The sequence below is a fragment of the Panthera onca genome, chromosome E1, assembly GCF_046562875.1.
Source record: "Panthera onca isolate mPanOnc1 chromosome E1, mPanOnc1 haplotype 2, whole genome shotgun sequence".
NCBI classification, from domain to species: Eukaryota; Metazoa; Chordata; class Mammalia; order Carnivora; family Felidae; genus Panthera; species Panthera onca.
In genome coordinates, this window is record NC_138352.1 from 8,733,405 (window position 1) to 8,751,657 (window position 18,253).

The 18,253-nt window shown below is 55.9% G+C and overlaps 1 protein-coding gene and 1 long non-coding RNA gene across 3 annotated transcripts in view; one reads left to right on the forward strand and one right to left on the reverse strand.

Moving 5' to 3' along the window:
- The window catches only part of LOC132687383 (uncharacterized), a 33,714-nt gene extending 26,656 nt beyond the window's left edge, over window positions 1-7,058 (forward strand). Inside the window, exon 4 of the long non-coding RNA XR_013552212.2 lies at window positions 6,457-7,058. This is a non-coding gene — a long non-coding RNA (uncharacterized LOC132687383). The remainder of the gene's footprint in view (window positions 1-6,456) is intronic.
- SDK2 (sidekick cell adhesion molecule 2) overlaps window positions 1-18,253 on the reverse strand; it is a 264,926-nt gene that overhangs the window by 69,569 nt on the left and 177,104 nt on the right. For both annotated transcript variants that reach the window (XM_078438221.2, XM_078438220.2), the window contains exons 6-15: window positions 16,105-16,216; window positions 14,270-14,460; window positions 14,019-14,102; window positions 11,723-11,917; window positions 10,388-10,504; window positions 8,614-8,781; window positions 7,559-7,661; window positions 1,356-1,532; window positions 971-1,107; window positions 241-388 (exon numbers count right to left, since the gene is read on the reverse strand). In XM_078438221.2, the coding sequence (XP_078294347.1) occupies window positions 241-388; window positions 971-1,107; window positions 1,356-1,532; window positions 7,559-7,661; window positions 8,614-8,781; window positions 10,388-10,504; window positions 11,723-11,917; window positions 14,019-14,102; window positions 14,270-14,460; window positions 16,105-16,216 (1,432 nt within the window). The remainder of the gene's footprint in view (window positions 1-240; window positions 389-970; window positions 1,108-1,355; window positions 1,533-7,558; window positions 7,662-8,613; window positions 8,782-10,387; window positions 10,505-11,722; window positions 11,918-14,018; window positions 14,103-14,269; window positions 14,461-16,104; window positions 16,217-18,253) is intronic.

Genomic DNA, 18,253 nt, shown 5'->3' on the forward strand with positions numbered 1-18,253 from the left:
CTGCCCCGGGCACTGCTCACGGCACCTCCCCCGGGTGACCTTTCACCTTGGCGGCCTCCCTGTGAGGCAGGTGTGAGTGATGCTACCCCTTTCGACAGAGGTGGACACCAAGGCCCCCAGGATCTGCACACAGCGGGCCCCGCGTGGCCATACTGGTCTCGGCCGTAGGCAGCCCCCCTCAGCCCCGCCGGCCAAGGGGGTCGCCGAGACCCACAGGGCGAGAGCACCTGCTCCCCTCACCTCTCCGTGTCCTTGCTGAACTGTCCCTTCCCCACGTCGTTGACGGCACAAAGACGGAACTGGTAGGAGCGCGCGGGCACCAGGCCCTTGACCATCACGGAGGTAGCCTCGGGGTCCACGCTGGCCAGGAGCACGGTCCAGGGGGCATCTACAAGGACAGAGGGTGGAGGCAGAGGTGGACATCCCGGGGGCCGTGTTCCTTACCCCCAGCCCTGTTTGGGCCAGCAGAGGCGCGCCTCCCCCAACTCAATCCGGCAGAGGCTGGCCACGTCATTTTCCCGGGTCCCCTTAGCCCACGTGTCCCAGGGGGTTGGAGGGTCCTGGGGAGGGAGCAAGGACTCATGGGAACAGAGATGGCGGGTGTCTTTTCTATCTTTTTTCTCCCCCCCTCGAATCGATGAGCTCCAGGCAAACTGTACTGAAAATGCCCCTGAAACAAGGCCTGTTAATTCTGCAGTTCCCAGTCTGGAGGCTAAAGAAGAAAAAGAGTCGCCACGGCCTTGGAGGCTCTAGAGAGGCAGGTCCTGAGTCCCGCACCTCACAGACATGATCTCATTCAACGGCCACAGCGGCCCGAGGAGGCGGATGCCATCGCTCGTTCTGCAGGGACGCGGAGGCCTCCAGAAGGTCTGCTCAAAGGCAGAGAACTGGGACGTGGGGGAGTTGGATCCCGGCCCCGGGCCGCCTCCCCGAGCCCGTGCCTCCGGCTGGCTGCGGCGGGAAGCCTTACTGTTCTCTGACATCTCCAGGACGTAGCGAAGCAGGGGGCTGTTGCCGTCGAAGGGCTTGGCCCACGTCAGATTGATGGCCCGCCTCTCCGCTGTGCTGAGGGTCGCCACAGGGCGCTCGGGGGCGTGGGGCAGCTGCCTGGGGGAGAGAGGTGTGGCGGGGCGGGCTGTGAGGTCTGGAGTCAGGTGACACACGGGCACCAGGGCTCAGACTGAACTTCGAGATGCCTCAGCCGCCAAGCTCGGCCTTCGGGCCGGCCACCTGGAGGCTCTGCTCCCTGGCTTACGGGCCTACCTGTCCTACCTGTCCCCAGACTCCTCTGCTCTTGACAGAAGGCCTCACTGAGCTGCGGTTGGGGGGGGGGGCCGGGCAGACTGCCCCCTTACCTGACGCGCAGGTGGGCACTTCGAGAGTCATTGCCCCCGGCTGAGAGCACCCGGCAGGTGTAGGTGCCGATGTCCCCCGACCAGGTCTGCGAGATGTGCAGGGAGCCGTTTTTGTCGAGACGGATGCGGGGGTTGCTCTCCATGCCCAGGGTGGCCCCATCCTTCTCCCAGACGTACCTGAGAGTAAGAAGAACCAGTCAGTAAAGAGAGGTAGGGAACTAGGGGGCGCTTCCGGGGCTCAGCCCAGGGCGGGTCTGGAGGAGAGTCCCAAAGGCGGCAGAGTCCCCCCCACTTCCCTACCCGCCCCCTCCCCCCACCCCGCCCCGGGGCTGGTCTGGGGCCGGAGCACGGTGGGCACCCCATCAGCCCCCAGCCCACCGTCCCCGTGGCAGGTGCTCCGTCCGGGAGGGTTAGCACACGAAGCCGTCACACCTCTATCTCAGGTCTAGGTCAGAGCCGTGTTGCTTTTGGCCAGAAGCGACTGCCAAGCAGCCAGCACAAAAGAGCCGGCAAAAGGTAATCTTCCGAAGAGGTTAAAAGATTACAGCTGGAAAAAGAATTAATGTTTCCGCACAGACTGCATTTTGGAATTAGTTTTATGAGGGGAATCATTAGATCAATGCATCACTGTGACAAATTGACTTCAGTGTCCAAAAAATCACTTTAGCTTCGGTCAGTCAGTACAAAGGGGGACTTGAGAAAGTACACACACGCCCGGGCCTGACAATAAGAAATATCCCCTCTGGAATGATTCTTGAGGAAATACAACTATTACTGTCAACATAACGTGGGGTGCCAGCTCCGGGGAGCACGTCCTGCTGTTGCCCCCCAGCAAGGTTGGCCAGGGTGCTGGGAACAGGATGAGGACTGAGCCGCTCTGTACATGACCCATCACTCGCTCAGCTGGGGACAGGGTGGCCTGAGCCACAAGGATGCGAGAGAACTCTCTGTGTTAGAGAATGCAAGTTTGCTAGGGAGAATGAGCCTGTAATATTTTAAAGCTAGGTTTAAAAAAAAAAAAAAATCAGGGAATTGCAAATACAAATAGGAAAAAAAAAATACAGGAAAACCGAGAAGCTTTCCCATAATGGGTAACCATGATTAACAGCTGAGCATATACCTTCCAGACTTTTCCCTCCTGCCCCAATGGGCATGGTACCACAGTGTTTCTATGTTCTGGATTCAGATTCCCTGGTCAAATGTTGCCTTGGCCACTTACCAGCGTTTGTGATCCTGGGTGTGTTTATTTACCCTCCCTGTGCCTCAGTGTCCTCATCTGTCATACGAGGAAAATAACACCACCCGCTTTATAAGGTTGCTCTAAGGATTGTGTGAGTTAATATAAAATGCTCCAAGAAGTGCCCGGAGCGTGGCAAGGGATCAATAGAAGTTAGTCATCATTATGCACTTTGACTCTTATAGCACATGTACGTAAACAATATCTAGCTATCTATCCATCCATCCTGACTTTAAAGCTGCTTTCCCGCCCCACAAAATGTCACAAACTCTTTTAAATGGGCTGCTTCCACACCATGGTTTTTATCAGCTGCACGGTGCTTCCCACATGATTGCTCTGCGACCGTTCCCATAATGTTGGGTGACCAGCTTAGCTCCTTGTTTGTCGATATTATAGTTAATGCTGCGATGAACATCCTTGCAGTAACGTATTTTCATACGTGCTAAATCATTTCCTCGAGGATACGTTTTCAGCAGTGAAATTGCTGAGTTAAATTTTAAGGCTTTTTATACATATTTACAAATTGTCAGAAGGAATCACCTTCAATTCATCTCCATAGCTAGAAAAGAATCATCTGTGCCAGCACTGACGGCATGAGTACAATTCCTGCATAAGAAACAGCTTATGGCAGGGGCTCCTGAGTGGCTCAGGAGGTTAAGAGTCTGACTTCAGCTCGGGTCATGATCTCACGGCTTGTGAGTTCGAGCCCCGCATTGGACTCTCTGCTGTTAGCACAGAGCCTGCTTCAGAGCCTCTGTACCTGCCCCCCTCTCTGCCCCTCCCTGGCTCATGCTCTCTCCCTGTCTCTCTCTCTCTCTCTCTCTCGCTCAAAAATAACTTAAAAAAAATTAAGAAAAAAAAAAACAGCTCGTGGCAAGTAGACATCTTTTGCCCTGGGAGGTGGTGTTTTGGGAAGCATAGATTACCACCCGTGGAGTGTTTATGCCCCAACAACTGAACCCGAATCTGATCAGCCAGTTCCTTGAATCTAACTAGAAATACCAGGGATCGAAGTACAAGCGTACCACACCACGAAAAAGCAGCTAGCCCAACCCCGAAGGTGGGGCCTTCTACAGTGGGTATCGCCAACAATGGCCCACCGCCTGTTTGTGTAAATAAAGTTTTATTGGAACACAGACATGCCCGCTTGTTTGCACACTGCCTGTGACTGCTTTTGCACTGCAAAAGCAGACTCGAAGAGCTGTGACAAAAGCTATATAGCCCTCAAAGCTTAAAACATGTACTCTCTGGCCCTTTACAGAACAAGTTAGCTGGACCTCTGTCCTGTCGAACCCTGTCTCTCCAACTAATTAACTGCATGTAAACAAAGCAACAATGAAAACAAGAATAAAAAGGAGGGGGAGGGGACTATGTAGAAAGGAGGCACACCCACCAAAAGCAATGTGCAGACCTTAGGTGGACGCTGAGTTCAACCAACCCACTTTTATTTATTTATTTATTTATGTAATGTTTATTTTTGAGAGAGAGAGAGACAGAGTGTGAGTGGGGGAGGAGCAGGGGGAGAGGGAGACACAGAATCCGAAGGAGGGTCCAGGCTCCGAGCTGTCAGCACAGAGCCCGATGTGGGGCTTGAACCCACGAACCGGGAGATCGTGACCTGGGCCGAAGTTGGACGCTTAACCGACTGAGCCACCCAGGTGCCCCATCAACCAACCAACTTTTAAAAAGGCACCTCTGAGATAATCAGGGCCATTGTATCAGCAGACATCAAGGGATTGATTGCTCATTGTGTTAGGTGTGACCAGGGACATGGTTGTTGTTATGTTTAAAGAAAAGTCCTTTTAGGTAAGAAATGCACACTGACATATGTAAAGGTGAAATTACATGCTTAATATTTGCTTTTAAAATATCGCAGTTAGGGGCGACTGGGTGGGTCAGTTGGCTAAGCATACGACTTCAGCTCAGGTCGTGATGTCACAGTTCGTGAGTTCGAGGCCCGCGTTAGGCTCGCTGTGGGCAGTGCAGAGTCTGCTTTGGATCCTCTGTCTCCCTGCTCTGCCCCTCCCCTACTCACGAGCATGTGCCCGCACTCTTTCTCTCTCAAAAACAATAAACAAACATTAAAAAAATATTGCAGTAAAAAAAGTGTGTGTGTGTGTGTGTGTGTGTGTGTGTAGTGGGGGAGGGGGATAGGCAAAATCAGGTGAGCAAAGTGCTGACAATCACTGAGGCTGAGAGGTGGGTATATGAGACTTAATGACACTGGTCTCTCTATTCTGGCCTATCTTGGAAATTTTCCACAATAGAAAGTTAAGAAAGAATAAAAGAAAGGAAGGAAGGGAGAAAGGAAGGAAGGAAGAAAGAAAGAAGGAAAGGAGTGAAGGAAGGAGGAAAGGAAAGAAAGAAAGAAAGAAAGAAAGAAAGAAAGAAAGAAAAGGAAGGAAGGAAGAAAGGAAGGAAAGAAGGAAGGAAGAAAGAAAGAAAGGAAGGAAGGGAGAAAGAAAGGAAGGAAGGAAGGAAGAAAGGAAGGAAGGGAGGGAGAAAGAAAGAAAGGAAGAAAGGAAGGAAGGAAGGAAGGAAGGGAGAAAAGGAGGAAGGAAGGGAGGAAGGAAGAAAGGAAGGAAGGAAGAAAGGAAGGAAGGGAGGAAGGAAGGAGTAAAGAAGAAAGAAAGAAAGAGGAAAGGAAGGAAGGAAAGAAGGAAGGAAGAAAGAAAGGAAGGAAGGGAGAAAGGAAGGAAAGAAGGGAGAAAGGAAGGAAGAAAGAAAGAAAGAAAGGAAAAAAAACAACCAGCGGGTTCATTTAACTCAGGGTATAAATTTTCCAAAATTATCTGTTATTATATAGCTGGCTATTAAACAATTTTGACGAGTGATTTTAAATGATATTAGATAGGGGGCACCTGGGTGGCTCGGTCGGTTAAATGTCCAACTTCAGCTCAGGTCATGATCTCGCGGTCCGTGAGTTCGAGCCCCGCGTCGGGCTCTGTGCTGACAGCTCAGAGCCTGGAGCCTGCTTCCGATTCTGCGTCTCCCTCTCTCTCTGCCCCTCCCCTGCTTGTACTCTTTCTCTGTCTCTGTCTCTCTCTTTCTCAAAAATAAATAAACATTAAACAAATTAAAAAAAGAATAGTCCTCAGGAAATCAAAGCCGTGCAAAAATAATTACAAGGATGTGGATCGTTATGTTTCTTAATATTAGCAAAATTAAAAAACAATCTAAATATCCAGCATTAGGGAATTGGTAACATAAATTCCATTACAGCCACACAGTGGACATGTGAAGAATCAGGTAATGGAGTTTATATGAAAATATTCATCGACAGGGAAAGAGAGTCACAACAGGTTCTTAAGGTTCTTACCAAATAGTAATATTTGGGTGTCATTTGTAAAAACCTGGAAACAGACTAAGGAACTGTGTTTCCAGTTTTTTACAAATGACACCCAAATATTACTATCTCTGAGAGAAACAGGTAAACTTACTTTTTTCCTTCTTTTTTTTTTCTCTCTCTCTCTCCCTCCCTAGTTTTTGGGGCTTATCTGCATTTTCTATATTTTCCTTCTATACAGGATATCTATTAGCCATGCAGTAAGAAAAAAGGCCAACAGAAATATGGATTAGCAGTCATCGTTGCCCAGCTGGATTTCTCAGAGTGGGTCTAGATCTGGCCTCGGATACCAAACGGAAGAGTTCTCTCCTGAGACTGTTCTGGAAACTGTTCCGCCACTTTATTTGATTTGGTTGCTTGGGTCCTTCCTAGCCTGTCTGGTCAGGGAGCCCCATGTGTATTCCCTGAAGCTGGGACAGGGTTTTCAAGTCCAAGGAAGGGGTGGGAGATGTGGGGTGACTTTGGGCACAGGCTGCAAATGCTGAGGGACCAGTTCTGTTCTCTCTCTTCCCATCTAGAAAAAACTGTGCTGCATGGAGAATTCCATTCTGAGGTGAGGACCCCTCCAGTGCATCAGAACACAGTTTTCCATCTGTGGGTCCCTGGAGGTCCTTGGAAGGTGGGCCTGCGGCTATATTGCAAGAGATCCACGAATCCCTTTGTCAATGAAGGACTGTCTGGAGAATGGGGGCGCCTGGGTGGCTCAGCCGGTTAAGTGTCCGACTTCGGCTCAGGTCATGATCTCACGGTTCATGAGTTCAAGCCCTGCATCGGGCTCTGTGCTGACAGCTCGGAGCCTGGACCCCGCTTCAGATTCTGTGTCTCCCTCTCTCTCTTTGCCTCTTCCCCGCTTGTGCTCTCTCTTTCTCTCAAAAATAAATAAACTTAAAAAAAAAAAGAATCGTCTAGAGAATGAATAAAATATGCAAGTATTTTCCAAATAATAGATGCCGTTTTAATAAATAAAACGCCAACTTATTTTAAAGTGTTACTGAATTAACCAGCTTTTTTTATTATAAAATTTTTCAATTAATGGGTGCTAAAATTATAGCTACTTACGTATAGAACTGAGACTCACAGCGGTATTCTATGGGGAGGAACATGTGGGTTTTCTTGGAGAACATTTTTATGGTTGGTATATTTTTTTTTCCAAAAATTGAATAATCCCAGGAATAAGCATATTCTGAATCATGTGTTGACAACATATTAACTACATCTCTGTGATTTCAAGGCTCACCGCTTGCGTTTGTGCCGGCAGCACATGACGACTGCCCTAAATATCAATGTTTAATGTTCGAGGAGGTGTTTCTCAAACTGGAGGCCCGCAGTGGATTGGCCGAGGATGGATGTGTGTCAAAAAGTCTAGGAACCCTTACGGGCAACCTTGGCTTCCGGCGGTGGGGGGGTGGGCATTTGGTGTGGCTGTTAGACTGTCATATGCCCAATGGCCACCAGATGGCGCCCCAGGATGCAGCTGCCTCCAGAGCCGTGGGGGCCAGGACTCCCGAGTGGCGTCAGTGGCCGGCCCCTTCCAGCCTCGCTGCCGGCTGCTTTGGCAGTGATACTGGCCACAAGCTGCCCTCCCCTTTTGCCTCCATGGGGTCACAGCAGAGGGAGTACCTGACGGTCACTCGGGGGTCATGGGTCACTCCGCACACCATGGAGGCCTGGGTGCCCTTGATGACACTCTGGTCCTGGGGAGGCTTGGTGATGCGGGTCCGGGCTGAAAGAGGGCAGGGAGACAGGGTGGTGAGAAGGGGGTGTAGAGCTGGAGTAACAGGTGAGATGCAGGTGTGTGGGAAGGGCGCCTTCGGGTAAACCGAGCCCGAGTGGCTGAGTTCGACGGGTAGGCGGAGGCAGGCCCCGCGCGTGGACAGGTCTCCCGCGGCCGATGTCCCAGAGCGTTAAGGGAACTATGTGCCTCCGTGGTACTTGAATTCTTGAAAGCCACGTTCGTGGCGGGGGCTTGTTTAATCCTGCCCCCACGAACCCGAGTGAGGGATACACAAACGGAAATCTGAGGGTGATCGGGGGCCCGTGGTCCCAGCACATCGGTGGTCTAGACAGCGTAAAAACAGCATCCCCTGTTGCACGGCATTCGAGCCCATGGGTGTTCAGCCTCCCCAGGTGGCCCGCAGGCACGTCTGTCTTGGGCGTGGATCCCCAGTGGTGCAATCTGACCGCACAAGGGGCTTGATTCGCTTCCTTAAAGCAGGGCTCAGAACACTACGGTCGGGGGCCGAGTCCGGCCGGTAGCCTCTTTGGCTACCAAAGCCATTAGCATCGGAACCCAGCCGTGCCCTCTGGCTGCTTCCTTGCTGAAACAGGAAAGTCAGTCGAGGAGTCGGGACAGAGGCCGTCCAGCCCACGCAGCCTAAAATAGTTACTCTCTGGCCTTTTACGGAACGGGGGTGCTGACTGCTGCCCTAACGTTGAAGACAGCTGCCCACCGCCTCTCTGTTCTCACTCGGCCACGCGCGGCGAGAGCCCTCGCTCTCGTGGCACCATCGGCAGAAGCCCGGCCTTCCCTCTGCAGTCATTCATTCGTCTGAGCCCTTCTCTCGGAAGAAGCGCCCCTGGCGGGACCGACGTGTGGGTGTGCAGGTGCCGGCAGGGGGACACTGTGCTCGGCACACACTCACGCACGGACGTGTGAAGGCACTGTGCACACTCACCCCACACGACCAGGTCGGCCGAGGCTTCGTCGACCCCCCGAGAGTTGGTGGCCAAGCAGGTGTAGGTCCCGGCGTCGGAGATGCGCGTGGGGCTGACGAGCAGGCTGCCCGACTCCAGCAGCGTGAATCGAGGCAGCTGGACGGAGCCGCTGGCCAGGATACGCTCCCCTGAGGGCGACACGGGGTGGGCTCGGGGTGCGGCCGGCTGCGCGCGTCCACGCAGCCCCCGGCACTCTGACACGGCGCGAGCCCTCTCCCTGGCGGCTCCGGGCAGGTGGTCTCGGGCAGGCCCCCAGCTTTAGAAAGACTGGGAGGGCGGCGGAGGTGGGGGCAGGGCTGGGTGGGGGTGGAGGCCCAGGGGGGTTTCTGACGTGGTGACAGGCACGAGGGCGCTCGGTCACAGAGCCCGGGTCTCCTGGCGTCTCCCTCTCTCCACCCACCGCGCCGTCTGCCCTTCGCCGGAGAAGGCCAGGGACGGTCTCCTGGAGCAGCCAGGCACAGCTCTTGGAGACAGCTGGCACCCGGGCCGGGGGGGGGGGGGTGGGGGGAGGGGGCAGACAGCTCTGACAAGGTGGTGACGGGCATCCTGCGGCAGGATGCTTCTGGAGAGTCACCTTCAGGGGAGCGGAGGGAAGTGACGGGTGGGGGCGGGGGGAGCAGCAAGGAGCGGGGGCGGGGAGGGGTGGACAGGGACAGGGTGGGCCAGACCTCCCTCTGCGGTGGGACCTGGGGAGGCCTGGTGCCTGGGGGTGAGGGAGGGAGATGAGCCCGAGACTGTTATCTATTTTAAAGACAATCCCACCTGTCCGTGCAGAGGGGTATCTTCATGTGCAAGCCTGTGGGTGTCTCCCTTTGCACCCACGGGCAGGAACGCTGAACCAGTGAGCGTGTCGGGTGAGCGTGTTTATTTGTGTCCATACCCGCGCCTGGCTGTGCCTCCATTCACCCCACAAATATTTATTGAGCAGCTACCATGTGTCAGTCTCCGGCCTGGGCCCCAGGAAGACAGCGGCGGACCAAACCGAAGCCGGGGCCTTCGCGGGGCGGCAGGCGACGAGCGGAACGAAGGGGCAGGTTTTCTTGTATATAAGGAGGTGGAGAAATTGAGCCGCGGGGGGCGGCGTGGGGAGGCCTGGGGGAGGGGGGCAGGTGAGTCCTAGGGAGAAGCTTCCTCCACGCAGACTTGGGAGGTGCGAGGGAGTGACTGCAGGTGCACGCACACGTGTGTGCACACGGGGAGAGCTGGGAAGGCGAGGTGTGGAACCAGAGCCGCGGAGGAGCCACCGAGGGCGGGACCGCCTGAGCTTCGCTGGCTCGGGTGTCGGGAGCCCTCCGCGCTGCCGTGGGGGCAGGGATGGTCTCCCGCTTGCACGGACGGCCACCACCATAATACGGACCGTCAAACAGCGGCCATTCACTGGGCTTCCCCACTGCCGAGGCACAGTGCTGGCTCTTGTTTCGTCCTCATGCTGACCCAAGGTATATGGTCCCATTGTCCTCAGTTTACAGACGGGGACCCCGAGGCTCCGAGTGAGTAAATGATTCACCCAAGGTCACAGGTCTCTGGAGCTGCAGAGCCGGGCCTTGAGCCCAGCGGGGCGGCACGTGGTGCATACTGTGGTGTGAAAGACGCCCCGCCCCTGGGGGTGTGCAGTGCACGACCTTCACAACTGTACATAGGGAACCCGACCCGGCTGTCTCCAGAACTGAGCTCTGAGGACTGCCCTAGGCTGTCACACGGCCACACCCTCCAAAGGAGATCAGTCCCATCTACCTTTCTGCCAAGTGATGGCCGGCCGGGGCGCTCCCGAAGTCTCGCAAGCCAGCACGACTGACATGCCATCGATCACTGTGCTGTCCAAGGGGCCCCTGGTGATGTTGGGGGCGATGCCTGCAAAAGGAGACAGTGGAGCCTCTCAGCTACACCCCGGAGGAGCCCCCACCGCTAGAGGGCCAGGTGCTCATCCTGCCCCTGCCACCAAGAAGGACGCAGGTGTCCCGATGGGACCCCAGCACCGGAGAAAAGCCCGGAAGGCCCTCCGGGGCTCCCTGCACCACCTGCCCTGTGGCAGGACCCAGGCTACACCAGCCCTTCTGCCTTGATTCTTCGGCCTCCATCTGGGGGAAAAGGGAGGACCCCCGAGGGCGGCTCACACCCACCATGATGCCTCCTTCGCTGCACAGGACATCGAGGCTCTGGGTTCCTGACAGAAAAAACGGTTATGGCCAATAGGAGAACACTGCCCACTCTGCACGAGGCCTGGCCCTGGAGAGTCCACAGCCCGGTCGAGCTGTGGTTCTTCAAGATGCAGCACAGCGTTCTCGCTTTGCGCTGGCCTTCCCTGGCCCGGCCCTCAGGGGCAGACGTGCATGGGAGCAGAGCTTAGATACGGACCAGCGCCGGCTTCGCCCACACTCCTCGGAAGCAAGAAGCGAGACGGCAGCCTTTCCGTCCCCAGTGCCGTTTTGGGGCCAACCCAGCTGGCCCTCTGCCCCACGGCCGCCCCGTTCGGGGGGACCTCTGTGGGACTGAGGGCCTCCCCCGAGGGACTCCGGGAGGCCCAAGACCACACACCCTCTTGCTGCTGAGACAAGGAACCCAGCGGCGCTTTGCACGTGCACAGAGCTCTGCCATCGACGGTGTGGCCACTCATGTGGCATTGGCTGTGAACGCAGCTCCGTGAAGAGAGCGGGAGAGCTATGCTCCCCGCCAAGAGGCTCCAAGAGGGCAAAAGGTTTGAAGGAGGGACTGAGATGAAAGCCCTGGGTCTCTCTGGAGAAGTAAGCGAGTCTTCTCAGTGGGGACGGGGTGGCTTCAGCCCTGTCCAGGAGGCCAGGGGCAGCTGCGAGGCCAGAGCAAGACGTGGCCTCACAGACGCTTCTCTCCAAGAGCCCGTGAACCCCTCCGCGGCTCAGGGTCCTGGAGCGCCAGACCCGGGCTGGGAGAGCAGTGGGCGCAACCGGCTAGGGCCGCCCCCGCTGCTGAGTTTTCTGGAATCCTAGCTCTGCAAAACGCAGCATCTTTTCTCGAGAGGCTGCTGGCTTGGAGGAAGGCTGCATCCTGGGAGCGGGAGGGACTCCGGGGCAGGACAGCAGAGGCCCAACTTACTGGTGACAGCCAGGTAGGTAGAGGTCTGCACCTCGCCGGCCGCGTTGCGGGCAAAGCACTGGAACATGCCGGTGTCGTCGGGCACCAGCCCGCTGATCTGCAGGCCCCCATCACCGCGCTGCCGGAATCGGTTCAGCCTCCCCACCTCCACCACGGCCGCGTCCTTGTACCAGGTGATGGAAGGCGGTGGCACACCTAGGGGGACACGTGGGCCCACAGTCAGCCCACCTCCGGGCTCCCTCCCTCCTGCCTCTGAGGGGTGCCTGGAAGTCTGCATGGGGAGGGTGTCCCTGTGTGTCCTGCTCCCCAGAACCTTCTTAGAGGGGCCGCTAATGGTCTTGGAGGAGGTGAAAGATGTTCTCGGGGTGGCATTTCTCAAGTTCTTATAAGAGCAGGGGTTCCGAGAAAATTTAGCTGGATTAGTTTAGCTTGGGAATGGTGGATGGGACAAATGAATCAAAAAAATTTTTTTTTAAGAAAGAGAGCGAGAGCAGGGGAGGGGCAGAGGAAGAGGGAGACACAGAATCTTAAGCAGGCTCCATGCACAGCGTGGAGCCCGATGAGGGGCTCGATCCCATGACTCTGTAATCATGACCTGAGCCGAAATTAAGAGCTGGGACCCTCAACCTACTGAGCCGCCCAGACGCCCCATAAATTAATTTTTAACTGGAATTAAATTTTTTTAAGGCTTATTTATTTTTGAGAGAGAGACAGACAGAGCGTGAGCAGGGGAGGGGCAGAGAGAGAGGGAGACAGAGAATCCGAAGCAGGCTCCGGGCTCTGAGCCGTCAGCACGGAGCCGGACGTGGGGCTCAAACCCATGAACTGTGAGATCGTGACCTGAGCTGAAGCTGGACGCTTACCCGACGGAGCCACCCAGGTGCCCTAACTGCAATTTAATTTAGCAGAGACTTTTATGTATTTTGAGAACCTCCAACGGGGGTTGTTTTCCCAAGCCCACATGAACACAGAGTCCCGTGTCGAGCAGCACACAGAGGAGGCTGGTGCTTCTCGGGAGCCCTCTCCTACCTGGTCTGCACAGGGAGGTGAACAGGGGCTCCCCGTCTCTCAGCCTTGCCCAAGCCACACACCCCTGGGCCTGGCATGGTCTTCTCGCACGTATCCCCAGCCTCCCCTCTCTCCCTCTGGGTCCCAGCTCAAATGTGACTTCCCCAGGTGAGCTCCCACCCTCCATCCGAAGGAGCACTCGTGGCCCCAAGCCCCCTACACCTGCTTGCTTCTCCTTCCCAGCTCTTTTTCAACCCTAACATTCTACGACGCTGTATTTCACCCTTTCCACGGGGCACACACATTCTTTCACGTGGTAACATCTCCGAGACAAAGGCGTCTTCCTATCGAAAGCACATCATCATTTCATTGGTAGTCTTTTTTCTTTCTTAGTGGCACATAAAATAATGGGGCATCTCACAACCCATGACATTTTCGATGAAATGAAATAAAGTATCTTTATTTGCTCATGGGTTGGTCTGCCTGCCTTCGAAGAACGTTAAGTTTCGTAAGAGCAAGGATTTGGCTGGCTGTTGGGTTCATTCTGTATCTCCCCAGCCCAAGAGCAGTATTGGCACGTGGAAAACCCTCCGAAGGTGTCTGTTGGGTGAACGAATGGATCTTCGCCTTCCCCTCGCGTGGGCTCAGAAGGGGAGTCCTTCCTCCCTCCCTCCGCTGCGACTCTCCTTGCCTGAGCTACGTTCCGCCTCTTTGCTCAAATGACACCACGTGCCATGGTGGACGCCCTCTCCTATCATCCGATCACCCTGGATGCCAGCCCGGTTTTGGGGCTGCCTTGTAGCTCAGCCGGGCCAGAAAGAGGGAGGCTGGGGATGGGAAGAGTGGAAATTCTCCAGGAGCTCTGACTAGGGGGGTTAAGTAGAAAAGAGTAGGGGAGAAAATGGAGCAAAATGGACCAGAAACCGGGCGGAGCTCATGAGACCCATCTCAGGCGAAACGCACTCACACGTTCTAACAGTTCTGACATTGTCTCCAACTCTGGAATTACGGGCAATTTCGGTCTGTCACCTATCCTGAAATTACGGTAATTTGGATTCATTTGTAACCCTCAAGTTAGGGTAACGTGGGTTGATTTCCAGTCCTGAGATTATGGTAATTTGGCCTGTTTGTTTCCTGGGGCGTCTGCTCACAGCCAGACTAACTCTCTGCTCAGTGACGATGCCTGGAGAAGGAAGTGGAATTTAGAAAAGTTTGCGACAGGGACAGGAAAGGCTGAGGGTCTGGGCGCGGGGGTCCTTGCTCCCCGTTGACCATGCCGCTGTGTTACCTTTGGCCCGACAGGGAATGTCCATCACTTTCTCCATCTCTGCTGTGATGTGTCTGTCTGGCTCCTTGACAAACTGGGGAGGTTCTGCAGGAGGAGGGACCAGAGGAGGGGCTCAGAGCCATGCTCCTTTTGATACAGCCCCTGCTCCGGTCACCCAGCCATACTGCCCGTAGGATACAGCCACTGCTTGGGATGCCCAGCCATGCCCCTAGCCCTGGGCGGGGAGCCCCAGCAGCCCTGCCCCAGCTCACCCAGCACAGACAAGTAGGCTCCACGGACGACAGAGGGGATGCTGCTGCTGCGCAGGGCGGCCTCGCACTCGTAGTAGCCGGCGTCACTGCCCGTGGGGCCCGGGATGGTAAGCCGACGGTTGTAGTCGCTGATGCCCCCCGACAGCGGCACCCCATCTTTCTTCCAGATGATGTGCAGCTTGATCAGGGGCCTGGAGGGGGTGAGGGAGGCAGGTTCTCAGCCACAGGGGCTTCCAGAAACCTGAGGGCCAGGGCAGGGGTGCGCGGGAGTGCCAGCCCGGGGCCCCAGCCCCTGCTACTTCCTAGAGGTACAAGCCCTTCAGCACTCTGGACCTCGGTTTCCTTGTCTGTGAAATGGGGGCACCTGTGCCCCCCGGGGTTGCGGTCATGGGGACGCTGTAATACAGGTGGATTAGCTCAGCCCGGCACCCACCGGGGACACGGGGCTCCCGAGTGCAGGAGCAGCACCCTGCACCCCAAGCCGCGCGTCTTGCCCCTCTGCCCCCCTTGTGCTGCGCCCCGTCCAAACAGAAGCCGGCGGGCAGGAGCGGCCAGAACGCCGGGCAACATGACAAAGAGGAATGAGAGAGAATCGCCCAAGGTTTGGAGGGAGAAAGGCAGGCAGACGGACATACCCACCTCCTGAGTTAGACAGAGGGCGAATCGGGCACCCTCCTCACCGACCCTGTCCCCCCCCAAAGCCCCCGGAGATTGGGTGTGGCCTGCTCTCCTGTTCAGCGCCTGGCGGATCCTGGAGGGGTCTGTGCCAACCCCACGGGGTGTGCAGCGGGGTCCCGCAGAAAAGGGCCCTGTGATGGAGCGGGTCTGGGCAACGCTGGCTCCAGTGACGTTAGGCAGGCTCTTATAGGCGTTCTCTGTGTCCTTAGCGAGTTCCTCTGCATCCCGCGGCCTTTCCCGCACTTGCGGAAAACCTGGGTCTCCGGGAGCCTATGCTTAGGAACGTGGCTCTCCGGGAATCTTCAACTGGATGTGACCTCGGGGTCGCTGGTCTGACTCCCCACCCATCACCTTGGAGCATCTTTCTGGAGCACTTAAGAGGTGTCGGGTCAGGCTGGGTCCAGCACTCTACCCACATGCTCCCCCGGGGAGGTGGGTGCTCAAATCCTTCCCATTTTACAGTTGAGGAGACTGAGGCCCCGAGCATGGCCCTGGGCCCCGAGGGGGTGGCCTGTGGTATGGCAACCTTGCTGTTGGCCAGCTGGGTGGTCTCAGACAGGTCGCTTGCCCTCTCTGGCCTGCGGGGTAGCGACAGCTCTGTTGGGCGGTTGTTGGAGGAAAGGAAATCGCGTGGGAAGGCACAGCACTGCGGCCACACGTGATGAGGCGCAGTCATTATTTAACTGTTTCCTGTGCGAGAGGAGTGAGGGCCGTGCACGGCTAGAGGGGGGCTGCGATTGTGCCCAACACCAGGTCTGCCAAATCCATCATGCGAGCCGTCTCTTAGCCCAGCATGCCTGTCACACGTGCCTGCGTGGCAGGGAGGTCACCTGTCCCTTCCAGGTCGCTCTCAGGGCCACAGGCGGGGCCTCAGTATTCGGGGCTGAGATACGCTGCCCCATAACTTCCATTCGGGCCTCGGTCTCTCCTTTTGGGCCACGGACAACGAGCGCGCCCGGCTCATACCCAACAACCCTCTGGAAGTAGCCAGCACGTCCACACGTCACCCCTCCTCCAGGACAAAGGCCCCATCTCCTTTCATGGGGTCCTCATGCGACACTTCCGGGCCTTCCTGAACTGGTCCCCTTGGAGCCCACAGGTCAGGTGCTCCGGCTGCAGTTAAGGGCGAAGGGGAGTAGGGGGAGTTCGCTACCCACCTGGCGTTGGCCACGCACTCCATGGTCACCTCCGAGGTCCCGGCCACCACGCTGGTGTTCTTGGGAGGAATGATGATGGTTGGGGCGATGGGGTCTGCAGGTCCCCCGACATCTGGAGAGAGGTCAGGTGTTAGCCGGAAACACGGGTCGGAAATCCTATCTCTGCCCGGCCCCCATTAGAGGCTCATGCCACGGAAGACTTTTGTCCTTATGTAGCAGAGCGGGTGACCACGGGGCAGTGCCACGGCCGAACCTGCAGACATGCCCCCAGGGACCCTCTTACCCCTCCTCCTCCTCTCTTCAGGGTCCAGGGAGCGCCCGCTGGAGACCGCCAAGACCTTCCCCCTTCTCCCCTTGTCCTGTTTTTGCCTTCAAAATCCTTCCCTCCACCCACATTTATCTTGTTGGCTTACATCGCCACTTGTCACGTCTTCTACCCGAACGCAAACTCCCTGTACTGGGCTGGATAGTAATCCCCCCACATTCAAGTCCGCGGCAGCTGTGAACGTGACCTTATTGGGAACCAGAGTCTTTGCAGACGTAATCAAGTTAAGACGAGGTCCTTCTGTGTCAGGGTGGGCCTTACGCCCAATAGGGCTTGTCCTTAGAAGAGGAGTGAAATTTAGACACAGACACACAGAAGAGAAGGCCAGGTGACCTCGAGGCAGAGCCTGCAGCGAGGTGTCTCCGAGGCGAGGAGTGCAGAGGACTACCACCAGAAGCTGAGAGGCAGGAAAGGATCCTCCCCTCCAGCCTTCAGGGAGGGCACAGGCCTGCCGACACTTCTGGCCTCTAAAACCTGTGAGGGGACATTTCTGGTGTTATAACCGCCCCCTCCCCAGTTTACAGTACTTTGTTACAGCATCCCGAGGAAGCGAATACATTCCGTGAGGTGGGAATCTCATGGATCGTTGCTGTGGACCGAATTCTGTCCCCTCCAGATTGTACGTTGAAGCTCTAACCCCCATGCGACTGTATTTGGAGACGGGGTCTCCAGTAGACGGGGTTCCAGGAGGCCATAAGGGTGGGGCCTTAATGCAACAGGGCTGGCGCCCTGATCGGGAGCGAAAGAGACGTCAGAGCTCTGTCTTGGCCACGTGAGGACACGGCGAGAAGGCGGCTGTGTGCAAGGCCGGAAGAGAGGCCTCAGCAAAACCCAGCCGTGCTGGTACCTTGCTCTTGGACTTCCCAAACTGCCTGTGCTGAAGCCACAGGTCTGGTAACGGGTTACAGCAGCCCGAGCTAACACAGTCTTGCTCATGCTTACTTTCTAGGACAAGGGCGATGTCTGACGCGTAGTAGGGGCCTCACGTGTATTTGACAGGGGAAGGCATGAACGGGTCCAGGGCTATCCGTGCACAACTTCGGGGACGATGATCGAAATGAAAGAGAACGTGTCACGAGTGAGCTCTACAAACACCAAACGAAACGATAGCTCAAACTCGTCTAACAGCTTTGCCTTTTCTATTTTTTGAGTTCTTTAGGAAGTGACCAGGCTCTTATCTCTGTGGGCCAGCACTGGCCCAATGCTGACAGAAACTCAAGTACTCTCTGTGCACCTGTGCCAGGGCTCCTGAAAGTTCAAACACGGAGGGCTTTCTCTCCCACGAAAAATCCATCCAGTTGGCTCCTTTCCAGGAGACTCTGGAGGTAGCAGACTATAATGACACCCCCAGCCCTGGGGGGGGGGGGGACAGTGACAGGATGGGGAGAACAGGTCACAGCCCTGCTGTCGCTCTGGGCCACCCTGGTTGGCCCTCGGCCACCCTGATCAGCCCTGGGCAGCTTTTCCTGCCTGGACTCCAGGCTTTGCTGGGAAAGGGAATAAAATGTAAAAAAAAAGTAAAATGAAGGGGGAAGAAAGGAAGCATATAAAGCAAAATAATTGCAACAATATAAAAGCCTCATGTAGGTGCCATAAAGAGCGATCGGATTGAAAGCTGCTGATATAGCTGAATCCATAAAAGTGTGCTCTAAGTTGTTTATTACATGCTGGGGCGCACAGGTACCACGGTCCAGATTAATGGGGCAAGAGGAGGAGACAGTTAGAGCCCAAGAGGGGTGCCCCACCGCGGAGCCAGGTAAACAGAGCCCTCAGAGTTTAAAAATATGAGGGCCACCCCAGGGCCTCAGGGCCAACTCGTCAGCT